This window comes from Manis javanica, chromosome 1 (genome assembly GCF_040802235.1).
Source record: "Manis javanica isolate MJ-LG chromosome 1, MJ_LKY, whole genome shotgun sequence".
Taxonomy (NCBI): domain Eukaryota; kingdom Metazoa; phylum Chordata; class Mammalia; order Pholidota; family Manidae; genus Manis; species Manis javanica.
In genome coordinates this window covers 104,041,274-104,067,793 of record NC_133156.1, presented here as the reverse complement: position 1 = coordinate 104,067,793, position 26,520 = coordinate 104,041,274, and the positions used below count along the sequence as shown (strand labels likewise).

Below are 26,520 nucleotides of genomic sequence, written 5' to 3'. Positions count from 1 at the left end.
GTTATTGTGCCCATGCACAGTGGTTCCTGTAGTGAGGGGTTGCCTGTGTGGATTGTGGGTGACCCAAACTATTAGAAGGGTGAAATCTATGATTCTGAATTCACTCTGCTTGGAAGTTTGATGGTTGAATTTAAGATTTCTAATAGAAACACCGTAACAGAGATGAGAGAATGCTCAAATAATCATTCCTTTTAACTGATGATCATAACTGATGACTTTTGATAACAGAGAGGACCTTGAAATTGGGTTACATATGTTCTTTGCTGTTTTCACTATAAATTTCCACATGATAAAATTATGAAACTATTTTTCTGCCACACTTTTAAAAATTGGTACTAATTGCAGTCATTGTGTAAATTTACTCTTGTCTAATTAAAATTTTCTTTCACTCTTAAGTATTAAGTATTCCTTCTTAGATTTATAGTTTTCTTTGATGATTCATTTTCAATGGGAGATCTACCCCTAAAACATACATGGTCATTCATGGCCATTTAAAAATGATATTGGAAAACTATGCACTTTAACCTAAGAAACATGTTTTCTGGCCTTCTTGGAGTTAAGTCAATAATTCATTTAACAGAACTGGATAAAATAAATATTTGTACCTATCAGAGTACCTGCAAAAGTAGTTTCTAAACTCTGATTTCATTTGTGACATTTACAGAGAATATGGGACAGTGCAAGTCGGCGGACTACCAGCATCTACCTGCACACAAATTCTTAGAAGAAGGGGAATCCTATTTAACACTAGCTGTGGAAGTGGCCCTGATAGGGCTGGGACAGCAGCGTATCATGCCTGATGGGCTGTATACTCAAGAGAAGGTTTGCCGGAATGAGGAGCAGCTCATTTCCAAGCTTCAGGAAATTGAATTGGATGACACACTGGTGAAAATTTTTCGCAAGCAAGCAGTCTTCCTATTAGAAGGTAATTGGACAAAGAAGCTTTCCAACTTGCTTAGCCAGTTTTGTTTAGGCACTAAGTTTTCTTATGTTGGGAATACTTTTTGAATGCACATTCCTGGTGGGTATGGTCACTGAGTGTTGGCGTGTTTTCACTATCCAAAAAATAGTATCACTTAATAAAAAGCATAGATGTTCAGATTTGTGTCATTGATTCAGGTGGTTATGTAGGACAGCCTGTTAGAAATAGCCCCATTTAATGCCACAACTCTGAAAAGGACCTTTTGTACTTAGGCTGTATTGTTCCTGAGATAAATGCAAGTTTGATATTTAGTGGGTTATTGCTGGTAGCCATGTTCCTATTTGCTTGATCAGTTAAGTACTAAAATGGAAATTGATTGGCATTCCTCTGAATTATTGGCTGTTACACGATGTGTGGGTTTGAATATGCTATTCACATGCTCTAACAAAGGATTGAAGACTGCAGGAATGAATTTCCCCTGCACTGACTATTCTTTAGGCATAGACCCACCAATTTAAAACCTGCATAGACTGTAAAGCAAAGTCTAATCTTCTTGTTTTATAAGGTCAAGAGCTAAAGGGTCACACAACTTTTGGCTGGCATTATTTTAAAAAAAAATTTTTTTTTATTCCTCAAAAAGCATGACTGTAATGGTATAGTAGCCTAATGTTTTGCACAAATTTAGATGCTGTCTAATTTATAAAATTGCTTCTCTCTCTCAAGTGCATGTATGTTGTTATCATGGGATTCTGTATGATTGATAGGTTCATGAAATATGGTATCTTCATCTTATATTCAGAACTGTCACAAAAGAGGAAGGGATTTAGAGAAAATAATATTTCAAACCTCTTTAATTTGTGCCAAGCTAAAGATCTATTTGAAAGAAAATCTTTTCTTGAAATACATTATACATTTATGTGTTTTTGAAATGCATTTTGAAGAGAAAATATTTTTCTTAATGACATGCTCAAATTTGGTGAGCATTCCTAATATTAATTTTTTGAAGAGCTCTCCGGAATTTGTTTTTTCTTCTAAAGATGAAAACCTCTCTTTGCAAGTTTCAAGTGATTTTGATCATAACTGTTTGTTTAGTTTCCTCCCATATAATTCCTTTTAATGTAAGCAGTATCATTCACCACAAACTTTTTTTATGCTCTCACTGGCTCTTAGTAACTGACTTTAGTTTTCCATTATACTGAAGGGTAGGAAGGAATTAAGCATGTTATCAGCTTCTCAGAGTTGATAGTGTCTGATACCTGTTTTATCATTTACCTTTCCAAATGTCCCCATGTTCATTACTTATGAATGTTTTTTTAACTGACTTAACCTTTGATGAGTGCATCCCTCTCCATTAAGTATTTTTCCGAGAGCTGTGCCTGGTAAGGAGTGCTGACTCACCCCAGCCTCCTCTCCTTTTCCCAACCTGCTGGGCTCGCAGAGTGGGTGGTGCAAACAGGAAGCAATCCAGGGGGAAGCCAAAACCATTTCTATAAATCCAGAAGATAAGCACTCCATAATTGAGTTAACTGCACTGGGACCTAAGTTGTTCATGTGTTTATTTACACTCTGAATTTCAGGAGCAAATTAGCAGACACAGGTCTCTGAAAAAGAGGAAGCAGTAACCTTGTATTGTTGCTGAGTGTTTATCACTTCTGGGCATAATAATGGCATATTGGATCACTTGGCATATTAGTAAAGCACTTCTTGGAAACTTAGTACCAAATTTCAGTTTCTCATTACTTGGTACCCTGGAGTTCAGGGGTTACACTGATTATTAATCCACAGATAATTTTGTGACACCTGAATGAATGCTTGTTGAGAAATGTCATAAAGTGTTGATTATGCATGTTGGCTTTCCCTGCATAGTACAAGAAGGTAACTTGATGTTTTAAGGGAAGTATTAGAAAAAAATTGAGAAATGAAGAAGATGAATAATCCACAAGTTTGCTATAATTAGTCCTTAAGTAAGTAGAGTCACTTAGTGTCTAGCTCAGGCTGCCATAACAGAATACAACAGACTGGGTGGCTTTAAACAACAGAAATTTATTTCTCACAGTTCTGGAGGCTGGGAAGTCCAAGGTCAAAGCTGGCCTGTGGGGTTTCTGGTGAGGGCTCTTCTTGGCTTATAGGTAGCTTCTCCCTAGGCCCTCACAAGGCAGAGAGAAAGAGCTCTGTGATGTTTCTTCTTACAGGGACACTAATCCTGTTGGATCTTTCCTATCCTGTGACCTCATTAAACTTCATTATCTCCCGTAAAGGGCTTATGTCCAAGTATGTCACACAGGAAGTTGGGGATCCAGCATATGCATTCGGGTGGGCAATACATTCCATCCATCATCGTCATGTAAATAATTTGGCCTCATTTTATGAACTAAAGGTGAAACTATACTGCTATATCAAGTTTTGAAGATTATAAGATAACTAAAACATTTTTAAATGCTTCAAACACAATTTTTAGTTTACCTAGATTAAAAAAAACAGTTTTAGTGTAAGATTTTCAAAGTAATTAAATAATGAACAATTCAAAAATGCTAACCAAAAAATGAAACAATGAAATTTTAAAATACTTTATGTTAAAATCTAGAATGTATAATGCTCCTGCCCAGAGTCCAAATCAGTAACTCTTCTTGCTTTCTTCTCACCTGCATTTCTTTCATTCTAAACTCTTGCCAGACTGAGTTTTCTCGTAGAAAACAAGTGAGTTCTATCCTTTGAGCAGTGGTGTCATAGTTCATAATTCTAGAAATCATGAGACAGATGTTACCCAAAGGTGACATGGAAACTAATATATTAAACACTTTACAGTAACTAAAACAAAGTACTTAAGTGGAAAGTAGTTTAACCACTGTGGTTTCCTTTCAAATTTATTTTAAAATTCTGTATCACCCTTCTTAGGGCAACATTCAGAGAGCACACAAGAGAAATCAATTCTGTCACCATGCCTGTCATAACTTACCTAAGAAATGAATTTTGACAGCTTAAATGTAATTTAGCCTTTAAAACTTGTCTTTTGGAGCCCAAAAAGGGGTAGATTTCCAATTTATTTTTTTTTCTTTTGCCTATGGAAAGTATCAAATGGGTTCCTAACTATTTTATTATTAATCACTTCCTGAGAATTATCTATCCTTATTAGAGCAACAATGTCTGAAGTCTTTGTATTGGGATTTATAGTTCAGAGTACTTCCCTGAGACAGAGCACTCTTTACTGGAAAACTGGCTTGTCTGTGCCCCTAAGACTGAATGGGTCTAGCGGCAGCTTCTAAATCCAAGCTGCAGTGTCATTTGTACATTTGAAAATTGGATACTTAGATGTCATATATTGAATTTAGTGAAGTTTTATGTGTTGGAGGATTTCTTTCTCTGAAGCAGTTACAATGTGAAAAAGCTCTGCCCCTTAGTTGTGTGACTTATCTTAGCTGTGGTATAGTTGGGGTATCGTTTGTAAAGAGAATTCGGCATTGAGTACTATACCTGTAGAATCGCTTTTGACTAAGAATCATATTCCTTTCTACTATGTCACTTAGGTGACATTCTTAACTGGATTATCTTGTATATAACTTTACATAAAAAATTTAAAATACACTTTATAAGAAGTCTTAGTTCCTTTCTTAGGAATGTAAATTGTTCATGCTCTTTTCCCACAGCCGGGCCATATAGTGGTTTAGGTGAAATAATCCATCGGGAGAGTGTTCCAATGCACACATTTGCCAAGTATCTCTTCACCTGTCTCCTACCTCACGATGCTGAGCTGGCATACAAGATTGCACTGAGAGCAATGCGGTACGTACTCATGGCCTGCCGGGCAGACGCCAGCGACTCCCCCCTGGGAAACTGCTCTTCACCAGCTTCTCGTCGCTCCTGTTCCTGTAGCCGGCAGAAAAGCTGAGGAAGCTCTCTTGATGCTTCTTGGAGTGCTGTGGTGGGTGGGTGTCGGCTAGTTGGGCTTCCGTCGTAAAGCAGAGGAAGAAGCAGATGCTTGGTGGCTGTCATGCTCATGCTCGTGGTGGCTTCTTCCACTTTGTCTTGAAGCTAGATTTTGGGGGTAGTGAACTATTTCAGGCCACATTAAATCACCTTTGCACCTACTGTAATTCACTGCACTGTCAGAGTGCAGAAGGGCTGGCATGTCCTGGGAACACCAGAGAAGGCGGTGTTAGGTGGTGTTAGGGGCATCAGTGTCCCTCTTCGGGGCCTTCCAGGATGTGCTTGCCTCAACTCGACTTCTTTCATCTCCCGCTTGGTCCCTCTTTTCAGTAATAACAATTAGAATATGTTGTTGTCTTCTACTGACCTTTCTGTTTTCACTTTTTTAAAGTCAATTCACCAAATTATTTTTATCTCAAATTTGTTCTACATGAATATTTTTTAATGAATTGAAGATTGTATTTTCAATGTTACATGTTGTCTGTTGAACTTCAAGGACCTGAGAGGAATAGCCACCTTTCTTAAAACATGAACTTTCTCCTTTTTCCTTTTATTAAAAATTAAAACACTCCTACATCAAAGTATAAATTAGACCCATTACAGTCACCTAAAGATGTATACACCAAAAACCTTGAGGTGCTGGCAAATAGTTTAATCCGACAGAAGCTTTTCATCAAAGATTCTGTGTCTGCAACCAGTGTAGTGGATTCAAAAACAAATCCTTGCCTTTATGAGTGCAGCTTTTATCTCTGGAGTCCTCTGTGTTATGCAGTGGTAGGGTGTCTGTGTGTGTGTGTGTGTGTACTGAGGCTGACATCCTTTAATTTGACATGTTTTCCTTGGCAACATGAAATCTCATTAATTTGTCAGAGAAACCTTATAAGTTCTCTCTTGTCTGTTTTTAAAATACCAAAAAAATAAATTAATAACTAAACATAAGCAAAAGTGCTCCACCAAATTACTTCATACCACTTGGTTTGTATTTTAAAGCACAGTTTTATAAATTCCTTTTCCCATTTTTGGAAGCTAAAATGGAAGTTGTCAGACGAAGACAGATGCTCAGCTCTATACTTAACCCAAATCCTAAGAATTCTGCTCCTGTTGTAAAGGGAAGGGTGCTAATGTTACGATGCCACCAGATGCTGTTGCCTCGACCACTGTAAAGCCTAGGGATAAGATAGCAAAGGCTTCTCTGGGGTTCCAGCTTATGTGAAGGTATTTGTCAAGTGGGAAGACTTGCTTTTCTAACACTCAGAAATTCACTTTATGTTCCCCTTGGTTGCTGCCAAGCAGTTTGTTCCTGGGAGATACTAGCAGGACATGTGGGGAATTGTTTTCCACCTCTTCTTCTGCCACGCAGCCAAAGGACTGTTGTGGGAGGGAGGCAGCATGGTCTGCAGGAGCGTCTCAAGGCAGCTAGAAGAGCAGGAAGGAAAAGAGGCATGTAGCTTACTTCTTGGTCCTCCCGGAAGGTCACCTTCAGCTTGCATTTACTCATCTTCCCAAGGAAGTTGACTAGTTTGCACTACAGCAATTCTGGAAAGCTCTGCTTGTGAATACAGGGACATTCTGGGCTTTTAAGAAAGCTAAATTAGCAACCCACCAAAATTCTTATTACTTCATTACCTGCTTCACCACCCTCTAATGCCAACTCTCTTTGTCCCTAGATGAAAGGAAAAGAGTGAGGCATGTGGCTTACCAGAGCGCTGACTGCTCATATGAGTGGGGCCCCAAGGCTGGTGTCACCTCCTGACCCTGCTCTCCTCTTAGTCCCCAGCTCTTACTCCACAGCCCCTGATACTGGTGTACATGAGTGAAAGTCTGCTTTGATGATTGTAAAAGAATTACTGCAGTTGGAGCTGCTCTGCTAATCTCTTTGGTTCTTATATTTAAAGAGATCATTAAGCGTGTGTGCTTTGTTTTCAATAATTGTTCCTTATTTGTCAACATGTTCTTAATCAAAAATTGATTGAAATTGGAAGTCACACTGCATTTATGCAAGACTGCCAAAGGACAACAAATACATGGATTATTTGCATTCATCATCTCTGGTATGGTAGAAAGAACATAGTCTGACTACAAATGCCTGGAGTAATAAGGGACCAATTCTGCAGAAAGTATGAATTTATGGAAAGGAAGTCATTTTATTATACTTCCCAGCTCATTTTATGTTTTAATAAGTTAAGCTTATTCGTCTTAGCTATTGACTGATCCCCGACTGTCAGTCTTAAATATTCACTTCACTGTCAGTTTCTGTTGAATTTTATTTTTTAGTAAGTGGTAATGTTAAAAAATTTTAAAGTAGGCAAAGACGAGGACTTGTGTTTTAAACCTCTTCGTTGTTACATATCTTGATTTCCTCAAATACTACAATTTTCTGAATGATGCTAAAGAAAAGAAATCTCTTAGGTTTGGGTGACAAGCAATAATGAGCTGACTTTGGTATCTAGACAGCAGAGTGTAGCTGTACCAGCTCTTCCTGTACCAAGGACCTGAATGGTTTCTCCCAGCATCTACCCATCCCTCTGGCTTCTGGCCAGTCCCGTGGCCAAGGCGAAGGGCAAGTAATAGGAGCCAACTGCCCTGTCTCCTCATTACAGGTTACTGGTATTGGAATCTACTGCTCCAGCAGGAGACCTCACCCGCCCACACCACATTGCAGCAGTTGTTCCCAACCGATACCCTCGCTGGTTCACTCTGAGTCACATAGAATCCCAGCAGTGCGAGTTGGCTTCCACCATGCTGACTGCAGCCAAAGGTACTCGGTTGTCCTGAGGCCTAATGATTTTGTTAAATTGCCTTTATTTTTTTAAGGGTCATGTTTTCTATTGAATTCTCAATAGTGGTGCTATGTCACATTGTAAGGGATCCTTTTTTTTTTTTTACGTATTAGCTTATGAGGCAAAACAGGCGCTACTCATTTGAGCCTGGCATTTCCTTCATTTAACTGCATCATTAAACTTGCTGCTGGCAGAGTCCAGATTCCGTTACCATGCCATGTAAACAGTGGTTGAGATTGAGAAGCAGATTAAAAAGTTTGGTTATATTTTTTTTCTCCCTCAAACATTCACCAAAAATATGTAACTAGGAACTAGGATTGCTCTTTGCTACCTCATGCTGGTTCTGCTTGATACACACTTTGAGTCCCGGAGTGAATATGTCTCAGTGGATCTTCTTTGTGAAGCTGAGATTCATAGGCGTTTGAAGTAACTCTGGGACACTTAGCTGTAACATCTGTGCCATCTGTGAACATTTCAGGTAAACTAACTTGTGCTTTATGTTTTGTTTGTTTTCTTTTTTCCTTCTCTTTGTGTGTGTGTGATTTTTTGGTTTTTTGTTTTGTTTTGCTTTGCTTTGCTTTGGTTTTCCCTTGTTCATTGCAGGTGATGTTCGGAGACTGGAAACAGTACTAGAATCCATCCAGAAAAACATTCATTCCTCATCTCACATCTTCAAGCTTGCCCAAGATGCATTTAAAATAGCAACTCTCATGGACAGTTTGCCAGACATCACTCTTTTGAAAGTGTCTCTGGAGCTCGGCCTGCAGGTACATGACTGGTGGTCTTTCCTGGGGCACCAAGGTCTGCTAAATAAAGGTGCCATCATAGGGTTGTTTCTCTTCATTTGTTCGGATGTTTTCAGTGTAACTGAATGACTCTTTGGTGCACAAAAACTTCAGGAGAACACGTGCTTCAGAGCTGTGGTCCTTCCCAGCCAGCCAGGCTGTCATACAAGGTAGAGGGCTGGATGTTTAGAAGCCCTGTTTGTGTGTCCTTCAGTAAAATCATTTTCTGAATCATAGCCTTAACAGCACTATTTCTCCTTTTAATGAATGGAGAATTATTATTTCTAGTAAGAGACTTAAATAAAGCTATCATGTATAATAAAGATTCAGTTGTTAGGGTTACATTTTTAGAGGAAGTATGAATTTTTATTGGTGTTTGCATTTCTTAATAGATGGGAAGTTCTAACTCCTTTTTCATACCCTGAGAAAAATGAGGTAAGGGAAGAATGATTAGCCCAGGGTCCAGTTTCAGCTCTCAGCAAGCCTGCTTAGAAGTAATACTAAGGACTTTGTGAGTTAGTTGTGCAGATAGATGTTTGCTTCTCTAGGTCTCTGAAAAGATTACTGTATAAACCAGGAACTGAAAAGTTGGTATTTCTGTTTTTCAGGGACTCTCTATTAACATTTGTTTTCCCCATAAAAAGCAGTGAATTAATTATTGTATTCTAATTACCTAAAGTATGGCAAATAGAATGCCTTGATTAGATGATTAATCTCTTGTAAGGAGAATAGATTCTCCTTACAGTTATTAATAAAGTTTAAAGAATTGGATTACAAGAAAATGCGCTTAAACCATTTTATGTATAGTATTGTATAAGCAGAGGGTATAGGAGATTGCATTTAAGCTGTACAATGGCATTTTAAAAGTCTCTTTAAAATTAAATTCTTGATACTTGGCTTATTTCTGTTACCATTTGCCTCTTAAAGGTGTGATGCAGAAAGACCCACTGACATGAGCTTTTATTTGGAATTCCAGCAGATTTTTTTGGATAAACGGCAGATTACTTTCTGCCTCATTCTTTTTAGGACCCAGTTGGGAATCTCACAGGGTTTTTCCAGGGCTTTAGGAGTTTGATGTCCCTAGATGTTCTGAATCTTAAAGAATGGGGGAAGCAGGAAGAGATGGATAATTTTATCTTAGGAGCTCTTACTAGAAAGTGAAAAACAAAATCAGATCACTAATGACGCCAAATATGATTTCTTTCCATAACCCTGCGGGTATCTTTTTATAATCGCCAGGAAGAGCAGCCAGAGATTGAAAGAATAACTTAAGTAATTATTTTAAATACCTTTTGGCAACTGAAGGATCCTAGTTGGAATTAGTTCACAGGAGCCTCAGGAATCTAGAACCATAGTCAAAGCTGGAGAGGAGGAGAGAGTGTGGACTGTGTCTAGGGCTCCAGTCTAGCCCTCTGGTCTCACAGATGAGAAAAGCAGCTGGTTGATTGACTTGTCCAGGATGCCGCATCTGGTCAGTTGGCCCACCACAAGTAGAACATGGACTTCCTGCCTCCCAGACGGCGGGGGGCAAGGCCAGCTCAGGGAGCCATGGGCAAATCCAAATTCATTGAATTTATAAATGAATTTGGCTCTCCATCCTCTAAATATGGCTAAATACAGCTCTCCATCTTCCTGGTCAGTAGGGGATATGCCTAGTAGTTCATACCTTGGGAAATTTTTTTTTCTTTTTCCATTGACTTAGGATAATCTTCTGAAACATTTTGTTATCCTGTCTTTATAGGTTATGCGAATGACACTGTCAACCTTAAATTGGCGACGGCGAGAGATGGTGAGGTGGCTGGTAACATGTGCTACTGAAGTGGGTGAGTAAACCCTGGAGGAGGAGCTTTCCCATGTGCCTCATGGCTGGACTTCACCCATCATTTACAAACACAAGAACATGTTCTCTCTGTGACCTTGACTTCTCCAAGGCTCCTGCCCCTTCTAGCTCCCTCCCACAACTGCCACCTCCAACCCTCAGTTATACACACTTGAATTGTTCCTCTTCCAAACGATCATGTGTGGGACTCCAAACTCTTGTTTCCACTGAGTACATACTTTTTATTCAGTTGTTCTGCCACTCTTAAGGTGCTCATAATAACTTTTTGTGATAATCAAGTTTACAGTTTATATTAAAGAGTTCCAGAGTAAATCCTTGGTAGGATGGAAACCATGTTTGAAACGAACATAAGACTGGGGGTTAGTGGCTCAGTCCATTTTAATGAAAATCATGTAAAGTTATCTAGTTGTGCTAGGGTTTTTCTTTATTATCTGTGGGCATATGTCATGGTATCCAGCAGAGAAATGACCCCTGGGTATGAAGGTGAGCTTTCAGGTGTGTGAGAAATTGTAACAAGTCTTAAGATCCCCTGGTTGCCCATAAGCTACAGTTTGTGATACCATCAGCCAACTATTTCCCTTCTGCAGCCTTAAATCAGTACTAAAGAGAACTGTACATTCCCGGCAGGACTGCCAACACAAGACAAAATGGTGGCTGTTTAAGGTAAATGTTGGTTAAACTATCTTTCTTTCTTCCTGTTTGCATCAAAAAAGGATATATACCTCTTGCTGAGCAGACATTGCCACCTCAGTGTTTAGATAACTGGCATAGCAGATATAACAAAATCATTCTTCTTGTTACTTTTCTTTTATTCATCTCTAATGGTTTGCTATTTTGGACAAAAGTAAATTGGTTCCCATATAACAATTTTATTATTAGATTATTGAAACCTTAATGAGCAATCAAAGGTAATGCCAGTTGAAGAACTACCACCGCACAACTCCCCTACTCCTCCAAGTGTTCACCTAATTTCTCTGAGATTTAGTACCTCTCCTTTAAGTCACTCACAGTTAGGATTTTCTTACAGCTGAGGCTCCTTGTGTATTTAAATGTTGTCTTAAAGGCCTGGTAGGCCATTTCCAGCAGCTGAGTCATCTGTCAGTCTGCTTTTTGTTGACTTTTTTTCTCCTGATTGTGGGTCACATTTTCATGCTGGTTTGTGTGTCTTTTAATCAGTTTGTATTTTATGTACTTTAAACTTACACATATACACCTACACTACATAAAAACTCCCTGTTTTGCTGAGGGTCGTAATTTTTCTGACTCAAGTTCTGTAGTGGGTAACTGACAGGAGGCCCTGGTAAACCAGAACTCATTAGCAAAAAGCCATTTTTGGAAATGGCAAGCAGCACAGTGCAGATACCAGCTACTGAGGATGCTCATGCTGCTCTCAGGCAGTTCACTGAATAACAGTCTATAATGATCTTATTCTAAAAGGTCACTCCCAGGCACATTACCTGACAGGACTTTGTGGCTTAGCTTCTGTCCTGTGATGTGAGCATTGGTTGTAAAGTGGTAACAGGCAAGACTCCAGGCAGCCTCCTCGTCAGTAATGGAGCTGCTCTGTGTTCCTTGCAGGTGTTTATGCCCTGGACAGCATCATGCAGAGCTGGTTTACACTCTTTACTCCCACTGAGGCCACAAGTATAGTTGCAACTACTGTGATGTCTAACAGCACCATTGTCCGTCTCCACCTGGACTGCCACCAGCAGGAAAAGCTGGCCAGCAGTGCCCGGACACTCGCATTGCAGTGTGCCATGAAGGACCCTCAGAACTGTGCTCTCTCTGCGCTGACCCTGTGTGAAAAGGATCACATAGCTTTTGAGACGGCATACCAAATTGTCCTCGATGCTGCTACAACCGGCATGAGCTACACCCAGCTCTTTACAATAGCACGGTACATGGAGCACCGCGGGTACCCCATGAGGGCCTACAAGCTGGCCACCCTGGCCATGACCCATCTCAACCTGAGCTACAATCAGGACACACACCCTGCCATTAACGACGTTTTGTGGGCCTGTGCACTCAGCCACTCCCTTGGTAAAAATGAGCTTGCAGCTATAATACCTCTGGTGGTCAAAAGTGTCAAGTGTGCAACGGTACTGTCAGACATTTTGCGCAGATGCACTCTGACCACCCCTGGCATGGTGGGACTTCATGGAAGGAGGAACTCTGGTAAGCTCATGTCACTGGACAAAGCCCCCTTGAGGCAACTCTTGGATGCCACAATTGGGGCCTACATCAACACCACACACTCGCGACTCACGCACATCAGTCCTCGGCACTACAGCGAATTTATCGAGTTCCTCAGCAAGGCCCGAGAGACCTTCTTAATGGCGCATGATGGACACATTCAGTTTACACAGTTTATTGACAACCTGAAACAAATTTACAAAGGCAAAAAGAAACTGATGATGTTGGTTCGGGAGAGGTTTGGCTGATAGGACTTGGATGAGTGGGGGGGGCGGGGGGGGGTTTGTTTTTACTTGAGCCTGCCTTTGTACCCTTTTTAACTTAAAGAACAGAGCCACACCGGTATTATATGTGTATAGTTATATTGCGTTCGCAGACTAAATTGTCATGTTGTGAAAGTTTGTGTGTTTTTAATTTTTTTCCCTTTTCTTTCTTTCTTTTTATTTTATTGCCTTTTTTTATTTTGATTTTTTGGTTTTGTATGAGAGAGAGGTTAAAAAGGTTTGGTTTACACTGAGTATATGTTGTCAAGTGGCAAAAGTCCACATAGCTCTCCTGTTTTCTGTATACGTTCACAGCCTCAAAAAAAATAATTGAAATGGCTTTAAAAACCAAACAAAACACCTCCATCCTGTGATAAGTACCTCGAATGGATTCAGCTTTACTCCTTTGTAACTCATCTTTGCATTTTCAGCATATTATACAGACCAACAAAATGAAATACTAATAGTTAAAAGGCTGACCCACGTGGCTTTGCAGTGCTGTTCGTCCAGAAGCATGGCACACGACGCTTGTGCATGTGGAAACTTAGCGACTGTCAACATACATTCTCAGGGATTTATCCAAAAAAATTAAAAAAAGAATGAGAGCATTTATTGTACTGTATATATATTATAGTATATGTCTGAATATTGAAAATATAACATTAACTAATTTATAAAAAATATTCTATGTAATGCAAAATACTTGAAGCTGCAGTAGCTTGGTTTTAAAGAAAAACAAAAAAACTGAGATAAAACCTATTAGAAGGACTAAAAGTGCGCCTTGCTTCAGGGTTGGCTCAGGCAGTGAACTTCATGCTGGGCATCTGTGCAGAGCCACCTTATGGATTGCACGGCTGGACTGAGATCTACTGGGAGAAGTTATATATGTGTATACATGTATACGCCTCATGTGTACATATATATATGTATACACATAGACACACACACACCACCACCACCAACCACTACACCACACATGCTTGAAACAGGCACTAGAAAAAGAGGGACAACAAGATACACAGCCAGAGCAGCAAGCCTTAGCATTAGGAATATACAGTATGCCGGAATTGGGGTTCGTGCCTCCTAGCCTAGGAAACTTAAAAGAATATCCTTTTGACACAAAACGCAAAATGTTTTCCAAAACAATTGACATATGATACATTACGCCTTTGCAGTGAGCTAATAATAAGCTAACCTTTGTGCACAAATAACATATATATATTATATATCTATTCTGCATAGGTATTTGACTTTGTGCAGGACAGAAAGTTGTGTAGGTATGACTGTTCTACTTTTCAGTTTCCTTTCTTTTTTTTTTAAATATATTTTATTTTCTCTAGAATTACTCAAAACAAAAGCAGCCTTCTATCTTGCCTTGTCTTAATGCTTTAAAATAACCAAACTGGAGATCTAACTACCAAACTGTTCATTATATTATTAAATACCAACTTTGGTTACAGTATAGTGTCTTTACTTTAGCTGATGGTTCTATAACCTTGTGCTTTTAAAAACAGTTTTTATGTTTTGGTGCAAAAGTTGTCCAGTGTCTCTTGTTCCCTTCATTAGAGAACATGCTAGAGGTATGTTTGTAGGTATTTTTGTTTAGAAGAACTATTTCATGCGCTCCATTTTATTTATTATAATAGGTAAAAAGAAAAAAAAAAGGTTGTACTTCATCACCCATGTAAACATGCTCATGAAGTTGAAAGTAATTAAGATTTGATACACTGATATCAATTTATTTATGTAACTAAATCACTGTTTTATAAACTTGTTAATGATCAACAATTTTTGTTTTAATTAAAATTAGTTTTTTGAAAGTTGATTCTGCCTCCTTTATGGTATATGTCTTGTTATACTTGAATTTGGTGATTATAGATCTAAGTTATACCACATCTCCAAGTGTTTAATACTATATTCGTTCATCCAGTAAATACTTATGTACTGTTATTTAGACGCTGGAGATAGAATGAACAAAACCAGACACTGGGTCTCATTGTCTGGTGAAGAAGACAGACAGAAATCAGATCATGACAAAAATAAAATATGGGACAGAATAGCCAGTTTTTCCTCAGTCTGTATACTTGGTCATTCCTCCCTAATTAATAAGCTATAATCTAAGATGCTCAATATATTTAATAAATGCTGAGTTTTTGAGAGGTTTTCTGTGTGTGTGGTTTAAAAGGAAATTGGGTTATAAAGGGGTAAATGTTACATACACATAGACATCAGTCCCACCCCATCTCCATCAAAGATCTATATGCAAATACGTTTGTGATGTGTATGTGATAAAAAACATCATACAAGTTACCATCTTTGCTGTGTTTAAGTGTCCAGCTCAGTAGCATTGAGTATACTTACGTGTTTGCCAGAACTGTCTCATCCTGCAGAACTGAACTAGACCCATTAAACAGCCTCCATTTGCCCCCATCCCCCAAACCTTGGGCACCACTGCTCTACTTCCTATTTCCATGAATTTGAGTACCTTGGAGACCACATACAAATGAAATGATAGAGCGTTTGTCCCTCAGCGACTGGCTTATTTCACTTAGCATAGTGTCTTCAAGGTACATCCATGTTAAAACATGTGACAGGCTTTCATTTTTAAAGCTGCATAGGATCCCGTTGTATGTATCCACACGCTGTGTTTATTCAACCATCGATGGACATTTGGGTTGCTTCCACCTCTTGGCTAATGTGAACATGGATGTACAAATACCTCTTTGATACTCTGCTTTCAATTCTTGTGGCTATATACCCAGAAGCGAGATTGACAAATGTTTTTAAAGATACAATTTTCAGAATATTTAGAATATTTTAAAATTATTCTTTGACATCCTGTCTTGGCAGTAGATTCCAAATGCTAAGAGGTTAAGTCAATAGGTAGAAGTTAAGAGTCCATGGTAACATTTTAAAATCCCATTAATACCTAGAAATAAAAACTATGAAATGGTGTGAGGGTTGGTTCTTTTTTGCAAGTTTATTTTTAGTGTTTTGAAAGTTGATGCTCCCTAATAGTAAATATAAATTCATGTGGGTCTTAAAACTCTGGGACGTCTCATAATGAAGTGGACTTATTAAACATCAGGAGGAGTAGCAGCAAAGAAGAACAAAAGTGATGGGGTAGCCAAGAGTTTACGATGTTCCCTGACAGAAAATTGCTCTGTGCTCATGGACCGTCTTTGCAGAGAGATCTTGCAGTTACGATGGGCCTTTGGAAAAGAGCTGGAGACCAAGAGTGCCAGCCAGCTGGACTCACATTCTCATCTTCATCATCGCCAACATTCTTGAACCACCATGACTTCATCCTCTTGGTGAGGACAGTGGCCAGATAGACAAACTGATTTGATGTGGACGTATTTTCTGACCTTCCACTGGGCCAGTGCTAGAAACAGTCCTGTGATTGTTAGAAGATGAATAGCAGGAAGAAATGACCAAGATTGAATTTAAAGTCAAGAGAATTTGTTCCTAAGTGAGACCTGGACTATAGAATTCTTCTGCTTTTGATTTGTGATTTCATTTGAGAACAGAGGCTATAGTTTCAGGGGGGGTAATGAATGTTTCATTACTTTCAAATATTAAGTCAGTTAAATAAAGATAAGTCACTCCAGTCACAAATTTGTAGTACAATAAAGTAGCGAAGGAAAATGGAACCGTTTCCAAGTTGCTGAAAAAAATTGTTAAATGGCAGCTGTTTCAGGAATTAAGGTCAGAAGACAGGGAGAAGGTGTGGGGGGGGGACTTGCATAATCTGATAACATTTTAGTGAAAAATGTAACTGGGGTACAATTTAAGATGAACTGTTTTACACCAGTATGAGGGCCCATTCAAGCTAGCTTCGGTGAAAGAAATTGTGAGATGTATCAGAAGACTTCTGAGAGGTTTGATCAAACATCTTTTGTGTGCCTACCATGTGATAGGCATGGTTCTAGGTGCTCAGAAGACAAGTAATGAACAAAAATGCCTTTCTCAAGGAGCATATCTTCTAGGCGGGGGAAGGCATAAATAATGTATTCACTGGTGATAGGTGTTGTCAGGAAGAGCAGGGGAAGGGGTGGGTGCTACTTTAGACTGATGGGCAGAGAGACTCCTCTGATGGGAAGTATGCCAGAGGAGATTGGAGAGGGCTGATCATGCTCATATCTGGCAGATGTGTATTTGAGGCAGAAGGAACAGCAAGTGAGAGAGAGCCTGAGGTAGGCGTGTGGGCATGTGCTTGCCTTGTCTGAGATAAGCAAAGGAACAGGACTGGCTGGGGCCGATTGGGGTGGAGGGATGGTGAGGTGGGCAGACGGAGGAGATAAAGCTGAAGAGTGGGAGAGTTAGAAGGAATAAAAATTTCATTTCCATTTCTATTCCTATAGGGGCATGAAGGACATGGTGAAGATTTTTACTCTGTATTTGAAGGTGCCAAAGTAGAGGAATCATGCTCTTGACTTGTGAAATGAGAAGCACTTCATGGCTGCCGTATGGTTAGGAGGCTGTTAGAATAATCCAGGCAAAAAGAAATGATGGAGCTTGGACCTGTGGGGTCAGGGGGGATGGTGACAAGTAGTTCGAATCTGCATATCCAACAAGGTTGAGGCATTCCTGATATTAGATGTGGCATGTGAAAGAGAGGCATCAAAAATGGCTCCAAATTTTTTAATTTGAGCGACTGGAAGGAAGAAGTTGCCCAACTGAAGTGGAGAAGACGCAGGGGAGCAAGCTTTGGGAGGAAGGTCAGAAGTTCAGCTTTGAACACATTAAATTTGAGATAACTTAAGATGTCCAAGTGGGGCTTTCAAGTAGGAATTCATTCAGGAGAAAGAGGGAGTGAATGAATATAATTTGATCCAAAATAGAGTCGTAAGGATGTTCATTTCCCTGACTGGATATGAGAGTGACCTGGACCTTTGCCTGCCTGTCCTCATCTTCCTGACCTAAACGGTGGCTTCTTCCAGAATTCTCAGTGCTTGTTGACTGCATTCTCTTGAATAGTTTCTCCACAGATAGGAAACCAGCTTCTGGTCCTCATATCTCAACAGTTCTACCCTGGAGAAGGACTGTATTCTCTTAGTCCCTGTTTAGAAAATCCCAAGGGAGACCCCATCATGGCCTGGCCCCTGATGTAAGGGAAGGAGTGTCAGAGGGCGCTGACACCGCCGAGCAGGGGGTCCTGTTTACTGGGATGGGAGATTCCAGAGAAAATAGATTCATTTTTAATTATTCAAACATCATTTTGGGTGTCTTCTATGCCAGGAACAATAATATCTTAACTGATGGGCAGCTTTTAAATACACAGCCTTACAAGTATAACTGTCTTATGAATATTTTGATTTCTACCCTGTGCTATCTTTTGGCAAAAATTTTATGTCTCTGCCTTTTGGAGAATCTTAGATTGCTGAAAAGTCAGGTAAGGGTATAAGGGCCCCTATTCCACCTTACTGTTATTTTTATTTTTCTTGTTTTCCTTTTCCCAACTCTTATCTTGAAATTTTCAAACATAACAAAATTTGAAAGAGTAGAAATGTGACTTCCTAAATGCTCACATATGCCATAAAATGTGAGGTGTGTTTTGGTAATTGATGTTCACAGGTCTCATAACCCTGTGGTATGATAGAAATCATATCCCTCTACAGAGGCCCCATCTGAAAATAAGAAAACGGCCTCTTTTCTTCTCTGCATCAGAGTCAAATGAGATAGCTTTCTACTCCAGGTAGGGAGAAGTATGAAAGAAAGTGCCTTTTTCACTGAGTGTCTTAACAATCAGAAAAAACCTTCAGCTCCACTGATAAACCCTAACTTGAAGGGTGTGGGACCTTCTAACATAAGCACATAGAAAGGAATTTTGCTTTTCCTCCGTGGATGGTTTTTAAATGGGCTGCTGCCTTGTGACTATGTTCCCTTAAGGGATACAAAATATAGAAAAGATGAAATATACTCCAGGACACTTTGAACATTGCTTCCACTTTAGTGCAATGTGCACATTACAGGTACTGAAAAAAATGTTAGGGGCCAATAGCACCCTTTGGTCCTATCCTATGTTATGGTTATTATCACCAGTAACCATAATATCATCATAATGATGGCAAGCACATGTAGCATTTACTGTCAGGCACTGTTTATGTACTTTATATTAACCAATTTTTCCTCACAACAGCTCTATTATTAGGCATATATTACGTTTATCCTCATTTTACCAATGAGGAAGCTGAGTCACAGAAAGGTTGTCCAAATCCACACAGCTGATAAGTGGCAGATTCAAACCCAGGCAACTGGCTCCAAAGTCACATTCATAAGCAATCATGCTCTACTGCTTCTCATGGAATTAAAGATAGTGTTTATCGGGCATGTACTATGTTCTCAGGATTGTAGAGGACCCAGAGATATATGACACTGTTCTGACCCTCAAGGAAAAAATACCGCAATGAATCTTAAAATGGATGAAGCAAGGTGGGTTGAACTCTTTAAACTCTCTAGTTTCTACTCGCTAGAGCAACAGGACCAGGATATCTCCACTGTAGAACTGTATCTCCATTTGAGCCAAGGAAACACACTTTCATGTTCGTGTGTGTGTGTAAAGGCTCACCTAACTGTCTAGAGCTAGGGAGTCCAGAACACATCTACCTTCTCCATCTCTGGGTCCAGTTTGTCTGATCTCAATCCTGCTGTGTCACTACTAAGTGGCTAGGAGCAGACAGTGGAAGGGGAGGACAAGCTTATTAATTTTTTTTCACATTAACAAAATATGTTTTATTCATCTTAATCTATGAATCAAATTGTACAGCAGTGTTTTATCAGCGCCATCAGCGTCAGAGCCCCCTGAGGGCCCATCAGACAAGCTGGCTCCTGGACCCCAGGGCAGACCCAGTGATTTTGAGGCATCTGTGTTAGGAAGCCCTGTATGAAAGTCATTTTTATTTTGCCTTCATATCCAACATTTCCAAGTTTACGTAAGGGTCAATTAAGAAATTAGCTGGGCTAGGAAGAGCAGGCTTGGGGATGGGCTGCCAGACCGCCACAGACATCAGAACCTGCCTTCCCCTCTGCCGGCAGCTCTTCACATGAACACGTCCCTCTGATTCCCACGTGTCCCCCAGAGAAGCTGCTCCGTCCTCTGGGTCAGGGAGTGTGGCGCACATAGATGGGCTAGACTTGGGGAGCTGTCCCTGGGTGAAAACCCCAAGTAAAGACCAGAAAACATTCAGCAGAAGAGCTCTTTTGGAACGTAATTTTTGACAGGGATGGCTTCCTGTGGCAATCAATATATTAGCCCCTGTACACAGCACCTAAGTTACACTAAGTGGCCCAAACAGTTTCAGATGGCCCTGCCCACCCTGGCTCCAGAGCTGAACGTGCACCTGTGTCTACTTGTAAACCATTCAGCTGTGCCAGATGCTCAAATGCTTTCTGTCTTTTACATGTCATACCACAAACGCTCAGGCCCCCTGCCTGGCTGCAAGGCAAAGCCACTGAGCTTCTGTATTGGGAGCCAGTAAATTTAATTTGTGGATGAAATCCCCCAAATCCATTTTGATTGCTGTCACTCTCGGAGATCTGGAGGACTGAGAACTGATGATGTGTGAAAACATTTAAACTGCTAGGCAGAGAATTCAGTCAAGGTTTCTTTACCCTTTGGGTCCTCCAGGCTTTTGTGAACTTCCTGATGGGGACTGGGGTGACCCTGATGTGGGTGCAGTGCATCTCTCTTTATCTTGGTGATCTTCTCAACTGCCTCTTTCTTGACAGCCCCAAAGTTCCACCACAGGCTTTATAAAGCCAATGTCTTTGAGGCAGTGGTTTATTCCTTCTGAGGCCTTTCTGGTGGGACGGCCCCACTGTGCACAAGAACCGCCATAGAGAAAGTGGCTTCCTGGAATTGCAAGGCATTTCCAACCAGCCATATTCCCCACCGGATAACGAATGACTTTCTACCTTGCTGACTCGGTGACTCAGGAGTCCCTTTCTGACCCTGGTCGTGTGCAGTGAAAAGGAAACCACAAGCTCTCAGATGCTTTTCTTCTTTTAATTAAGGACACATTAAAAAGTATTCTTATCGGACTATTACCAGTTGTTGCTTCTGGTCCGGGTAACTCCAAGGGGAGGACGGTTCAGTGCCTGCTGGTCAGTGAGTGAACACAGCCTGTTAACAGTGCAGCACCAAAAGAAAGTGCCTGGCTCACCTTCTCCAGTTAAAGCTCTGCAGAGACTGTTACACTTGTGAAGCAGACAAGCTTAATAAAGAAGTTGTATAACATGGTAAAAATGCTTCATTACAAAAAGAGCAAGCTCTGGATTTCTGAGTGATCATGGAAAGCCATGGTGAGGGGGGCTTTGCTCCACAGGAAAGGTGGATTTCCCAGTGAGCAGCTTAGGTCCTCTGAGGCCTCCCTCCCCCAGCATGGCTGCAGGAGGGGGTCTGAACTCATCAGTGCTATTGGAGACAAAGGCTTTGCTAGGACTTTGCCCTCTCCTCTGACAAGTTACGAGGCTACAACCCCACGAGAGGCAGAGAGGAAAGCAGGAAACAGTCAGATTCCCTCCTGGATTCAAACTAGGAGGCGTCTTATGACCTTGGCCATATAATACATGAGGAAGGGCAGCCAAAGAGAGCAAAGCCCCTCAGAGGTATGGGAACACCGTCAGGGAGGAAGCTTCCCTCTGCACGTCTCCCACAATCCTGGAAGAGCAGAGTTCTCTCACATCCCCTACAGGGCTCAACTGCCTGCCTGTTACTTGAATCAGTGGCACGAGGCACATCAGCGGGTGGTTGGAGCTCCTCTGGTCCCAGCTGATAACAGCAAGGGGCAGAGATGTAAGACTGAATGAGGACCACACACAAATCATCTTTGAAGGAGGCAATTAATTTGCTGGAGAAGATGGGGAAGAGACTTCAAACAGTACACGTCTTGTAACTGCTGATTTCCATGAAGGACAAAATAATTCAGTCACATACACAGCTGTGATAGTGCGGAGTATTCCAGCTGGTCTAAAACCCAGGGGGCCTGCCTGCCATGGGAATCGCCTGCCAAAGGCTGGTCCATGAAGAACCAGCCTCTGGGAAAGATGTATAATAATTTTAAAAGAATCAGGACAGGATCTATAGAGGCATGTTAGAAGAAAAACATGAGGAAAGGAGTAAGGAAAAATAAATAACAAGAAATAGGCAACAGAAAGAAGTGGACAGCAAGCAGATGAAAATTTTGACCATATCACCATGAATCGCAAAATGTTATAAGTTGATAGAAGAGCTCAAAGCAGAGACACAAGAGCTCGGAGAGGAGATAGAGTTATTATTAGCAGTGGTAGTAGTATTACTGTTATCATCATCATGATCGCCTTTTGCTAATTCACAAACAGACATTAAAATGTGCCCATCATGGTTCAGAGTGCTTTTATGTATTAACCCATTAGTCCTAACAACAGCCTTATAAGGTAAATGTTCTCATTTTACTCAATTTAAAGATGAAGCGCCAAAAGCCAAGTAACTTAACCAGAGTTATGTTCTGATTAAGTGGATTCAAACCGTGACTTCAGAGCCCTCACTTTTAACTACCACACTGTGTGGCCCAGGAGCTAAAAGAGTCCAGGGAGGAGACAGAGAGAAATGGATCCCATGTTGGAATAAGCCCAAAAAGAAAAAAACACTGATGAAAATACAAAAGGGACACAAGAAAAAGACTTAGGAGCAAGCAAAGTGAATTAGAAATGAAGAAGAGTTTGACGAGACTAACATGAAAACGATCGATAGGGATGCCAGCCAAACGAGATCCATAAACAGCATCCCTATAGAAGAGGGCCAAGCCAAAAGAAGAAAATAGATACTCCAAGATAACATTCAAGAATATTTCCAGAAATGAAAGAGACTTGAATTTCTACTAAGGAAGGACGTAATGTCCCCAGAAAAACTGATAACACACTAAGCATCAAATCATAGTGAAGGAACTAGACTTCAGAGATAAGGGAAGCATTCTCGTGTGTGCTAACCAAGAGGGAAAGCTGCCTGTATAGGGAGAAATGTCAAGCTGATAGGAAGCTTCTCCACAACGATGGCCAATGGCTTTTCAAATCATGGAAGGACAATGTGAGGAATCTAAAAATTTTATATCCAGCAAACATGTTGATCAAATATAAAAGCAGAAGACAGTTCAAATAAGTGAGATCCACAGCAATGCTGACCAGCTTTGGAAGAAACTACAAGGCAAGTTTTGGTTAATTAATTAACCAAGAGGTCAGAGGAAAAATCTTGGCAAAAAAATGGTAGTAGGCATTGAATCCATACAATTGTAGGACATAGAATTAAAACATCTGTGGAAATTACTGCCGTAATACAGAATGTAAGTGTCATACCCCATTTCAATGCAGAAATAGTGTATTTCACCAAGGTTCTAGAAGAAAAAAAGGAAAGCAAACACACTTGGCCAAACATTTTAGAGATGGAGGTCAAATGGTATTTTTTCAGGGAGATAAATGACAATAGTATAAATATATTTAATCGCAAACATTTAGAATTATCAAGAGTTTGCAAGATAAATTAAGTAGGGGGAAAAAACAAGTCAGAACAATATGTACAGTGTACTATCATTTATGGGATAGGGAGGATTTTATATATATGAATATCTGCCTATAGATGTTTAGATTATCTCTTGAAGAATATACATAAAGTTGTTAATAATGCTGACTTCCAGAGACGGAATCTGCTTGGTTAGGATACAGAAATAGGAGGGAGACTTACTTTTCACTCTTCAGAATTCTTTGCCATATGCTTATATTAGCTAATTAATACATTTAGCTGAGGCTTTGCTACATCTTCGTGAGCCTCAGGTTCACACGGCTTTTGGAATGATTTTGCTGGGTTGCTCCATTTTGGCACAGTTAGCTCGGCTCTGAGCAACCTTCGCTGGTCCCCAGTTACCACTCTAGCCCTGCCTGAAGGGACACGCACCATTTTCTTCTCACCATAGAAACTTTAAGGCCCTGGTGAGAATCACCTTTTGTTAAAAATGTGTCCTCCCTAGTCCTCATCCATCCCCTCCCCCGCCACTACACCTCTCCCCTCCCACCAGCTTCCCTTTGCCCCGATAGGACAACCTCTCCTCTCCTCTCTTCTTCTGAGATGAATGTGCAGGACTGGAGGGAGAAGAGCTTGTCATCAGAGAAGGCTGGGGCAAAGCAGAGGTCCACAAAGAGAGTTAATCCCCGCCAACTGTCTTTTTTCTCTGCAGACGGTCTGCAACCCTCTGAGGCAGGGACAGTCTGCACAAAGGACTCGGGATGCAAACAGTGGCCTCCTTCTTTAGTATTGAATCTAAGGGCTCAATAGGAGCCTCAGACTGAGGCAGGAGAAGAGTTGGCTGGTGAATTGTCCCAGATCACTGAATGTCTATGCGTCTTGCAGAATTCTGGACTTTCTGAATAGGCTGGATGGGGCGGCCACTGCCAAGTGAGCCTGAGCATTGCTGGTTTCGGTTGGCTGTTTAGTCCCTTCTCGTACCTGTAAACTCATGTGTTGGGATGTACCCTCCTCCTGGCAGGTGACTGGCTCCCCGGATGGAGCATCTGGGTTTCTGCTGAAGGCAACCTGGGAGTCATGTTTCCCCCCGCTGGAAGCTTCCAGCCAGGACAGAAACTGCCTCAGTTCAGAGATCTGGAGCCAAAATTGTCCTTGGCACAAGGTTGCCAGACTAAGCCACCTACATGTCCAACAGCTCTCCTCTGGCTTCCTGCACACTGGGGTCTTCTAGGTCCTTCCAGGCCGCATGCACCTGGCCTCTCCTCAGTCACACCGTGGTGGCCTGACCTGCACAGCCCCTGGGGGACGATGTGGGCAGGACCTATGACTGCGCCCATCTCCAGAAAAGCTCTTCACATCCCTTCCATTTATTGACGCCAGACCCTGCACCAGGCATTTTCCAAGTGCTGTTTCCTAACAGCCTTCTGGGGATAGTGTTGGAGGTTTAAGAAGGTTTCAAATGTAGGCCTCTTCTACCCAACTCCAAAGCTACAGTCTGTTTCAACTGGTCACCATCTTACTCCGTCTCCACAGCGATCCTGTGAGGTATTTATTAGTAGCTACACTTCTCCTACATGACTAAGCATGGTACTATTCCTGAATCTTAAGTGGGCTGACTGAATTGAAAGTCAGGAGCTGATGTTTTAACTATACACCTATATATTTTTTCTCTTCTTTCCCTGTCTCTCTTTCAAAAAAAGACTAGTGCTAAGAACACTGTAGAAAAAGGATTCACAAAGCTTGCCTACTGGACTCAGAGGTACTGCTTCCTCTTCTGCCCTCTGAGATCCAGGGGAACAAAGAGTGTTCTTTGGCCACTGGCCTAGAATCTGGATTTCGGAAGAGGATCTTTGGAGATAAGTGAATGAAGGAAAAGCTGTGAAGCTGTAGATAGCCTAAGTAGGGCCACCTTCTTTCTCCCATCCCTATGGCATGTTTTGGACCATTTCACGACAATGAAATAGGCCTTTATAGATTCAAATGGCCATTTGGGATGTGGAAATCTTTAAAGGGCTGGGGTTACCCAGCGTCTCCCTGTTTTTGCTCCGAAAAAGTCTTGCCTTCCAGCCGTGCATTTGCAACCTGCCACGCCCTCCTGCTCAGTGGTCTCCCCAGGTCTCCTGTGAATTGCATACCCAGGCATGCTCAGGGCCAAGAGGCGCTTGCTATCTCAAAGGGCCCCAGCCCGAGGCTCTGCATCATTACTTGGTAGCTGACTGGACCCAGGTCTTGAACCTCAGAGTTGTTCCTAAGCCTGAATCCTCGCATGGAGCCACAGAGGTTATGGCTATAGAACTCCTACACGGGCCTCAGCTTTATCCCCATTCCTAATTTCTGCTGTGGTCTTATGATTCATGCCCTCATTCCTTTTCAGGGCTGGGACCCTGGCTTGCTCTTTTGAGTCCCCCCTCTAGGAAATTGGAGGATATAATTAACATATAGTCAACCACAAGTCTGAACAGGAACTTGTAACAGGCTGTGTCATCCTCATGAAAGTTTTAGAAATTGACACAGGAGGCCTAAATAACTTGCTTGAGGTCACACAAGCCCAGATCTCCCTATTGCCAGAGCTCTGTGCCTTCTACCATAATGCATAGCTAACCCTGGGTTTGCTCTCCTTCCAAAAGCAGCCTAAGCATTAAGTTTTCTTTGTAGGCACAGATATCCCTTGGGTTTCAACAAGCCATGTGATTTTTAAAAAAATTTTATCGAGATATAATTTACATGCCATAACATTCATCCATTTATAGTGTACAATCCAGGGCTTTTAGTATATCTTACAGAGTTATGCAGCCATTTTCTTGATTTAAAACATTTTCATCACTCCAGAAAGAAATTCCATACCCATTAATGGTCACTCCCCAATTCTCCCCACTTCCTGCCCTAGGTAACCACTGATCCTTGCTGTCTCTATAGATTTCCCTATTCTAGATGTTTAATATAAATGGAATCAAATGTAGTCCTTTGTGTGTCTTCTTTCTCTAAGTATATTTTCAAGTTTCATCCATGTTGTATGTATCAGAATTTCATTCCTTTTTATTGTTGAGTAATATCCCATTGTATGTTCCATCACATTTTGTTCATCTATTCTTCAGCTGATGGACATTTGGGTTGTTTCCATTTGTGGTTATTGTAAGTAATGCTATATGGACACTCATGGGCAAGTTTTGTGTAGATATGTTTTCAATTCTCTGGGGTACATGCCCAGGAATTGTATATAGTATACAGGGATTGCTGAACCATTTTACATTTCCATTAGTAATGTATGAGATTCTATCCATGGGTTATTTATTTATTTATTTATTTATTTACTTGAGG

General features: G+C 40.9%; 1 protein-coding gene across 1 annotated transcript in view; it reads left to right on the top strand.

Moving 5' to 3' along the window:
- ZSWIM6 (zinc finger SWIM-type containing 6) overlaps positions 1–14,532 on the top strand; it is a 183,676-nt gene extending 169,144 nt beyond the window's left edge. Inside the window, exons 9-14 of the mRNA XM_017680528.3 lie at positions 665–925; positions 4,567–4,702; positions 7,447–7,604; positions 8,230–8,393; positions 10,153–10,234; positions 11,830–14,532. Of these exons, the coding sequence (XP_017536017.2) occupies positions 665–925; positions 4,567–4,702; positions 7,447–7,604; positions 8,230–8,393; positions 10,153–10,234; positions 11,830–12,692 (1,664 nt within the window). The 3' untranslated portion in view covers positions 12,693–14,532. The remainder of the gene's footprint in view (positions 1–664; positions 926–4,566; positions 4,703–7,446; positions 7,605–8,229; positions 8,394–10,152; positions 10,235–11,829) is intronic.
- The last annotated feature ends 11,988 nt before the right edge of the window (positions 14,533–26,520 follow it).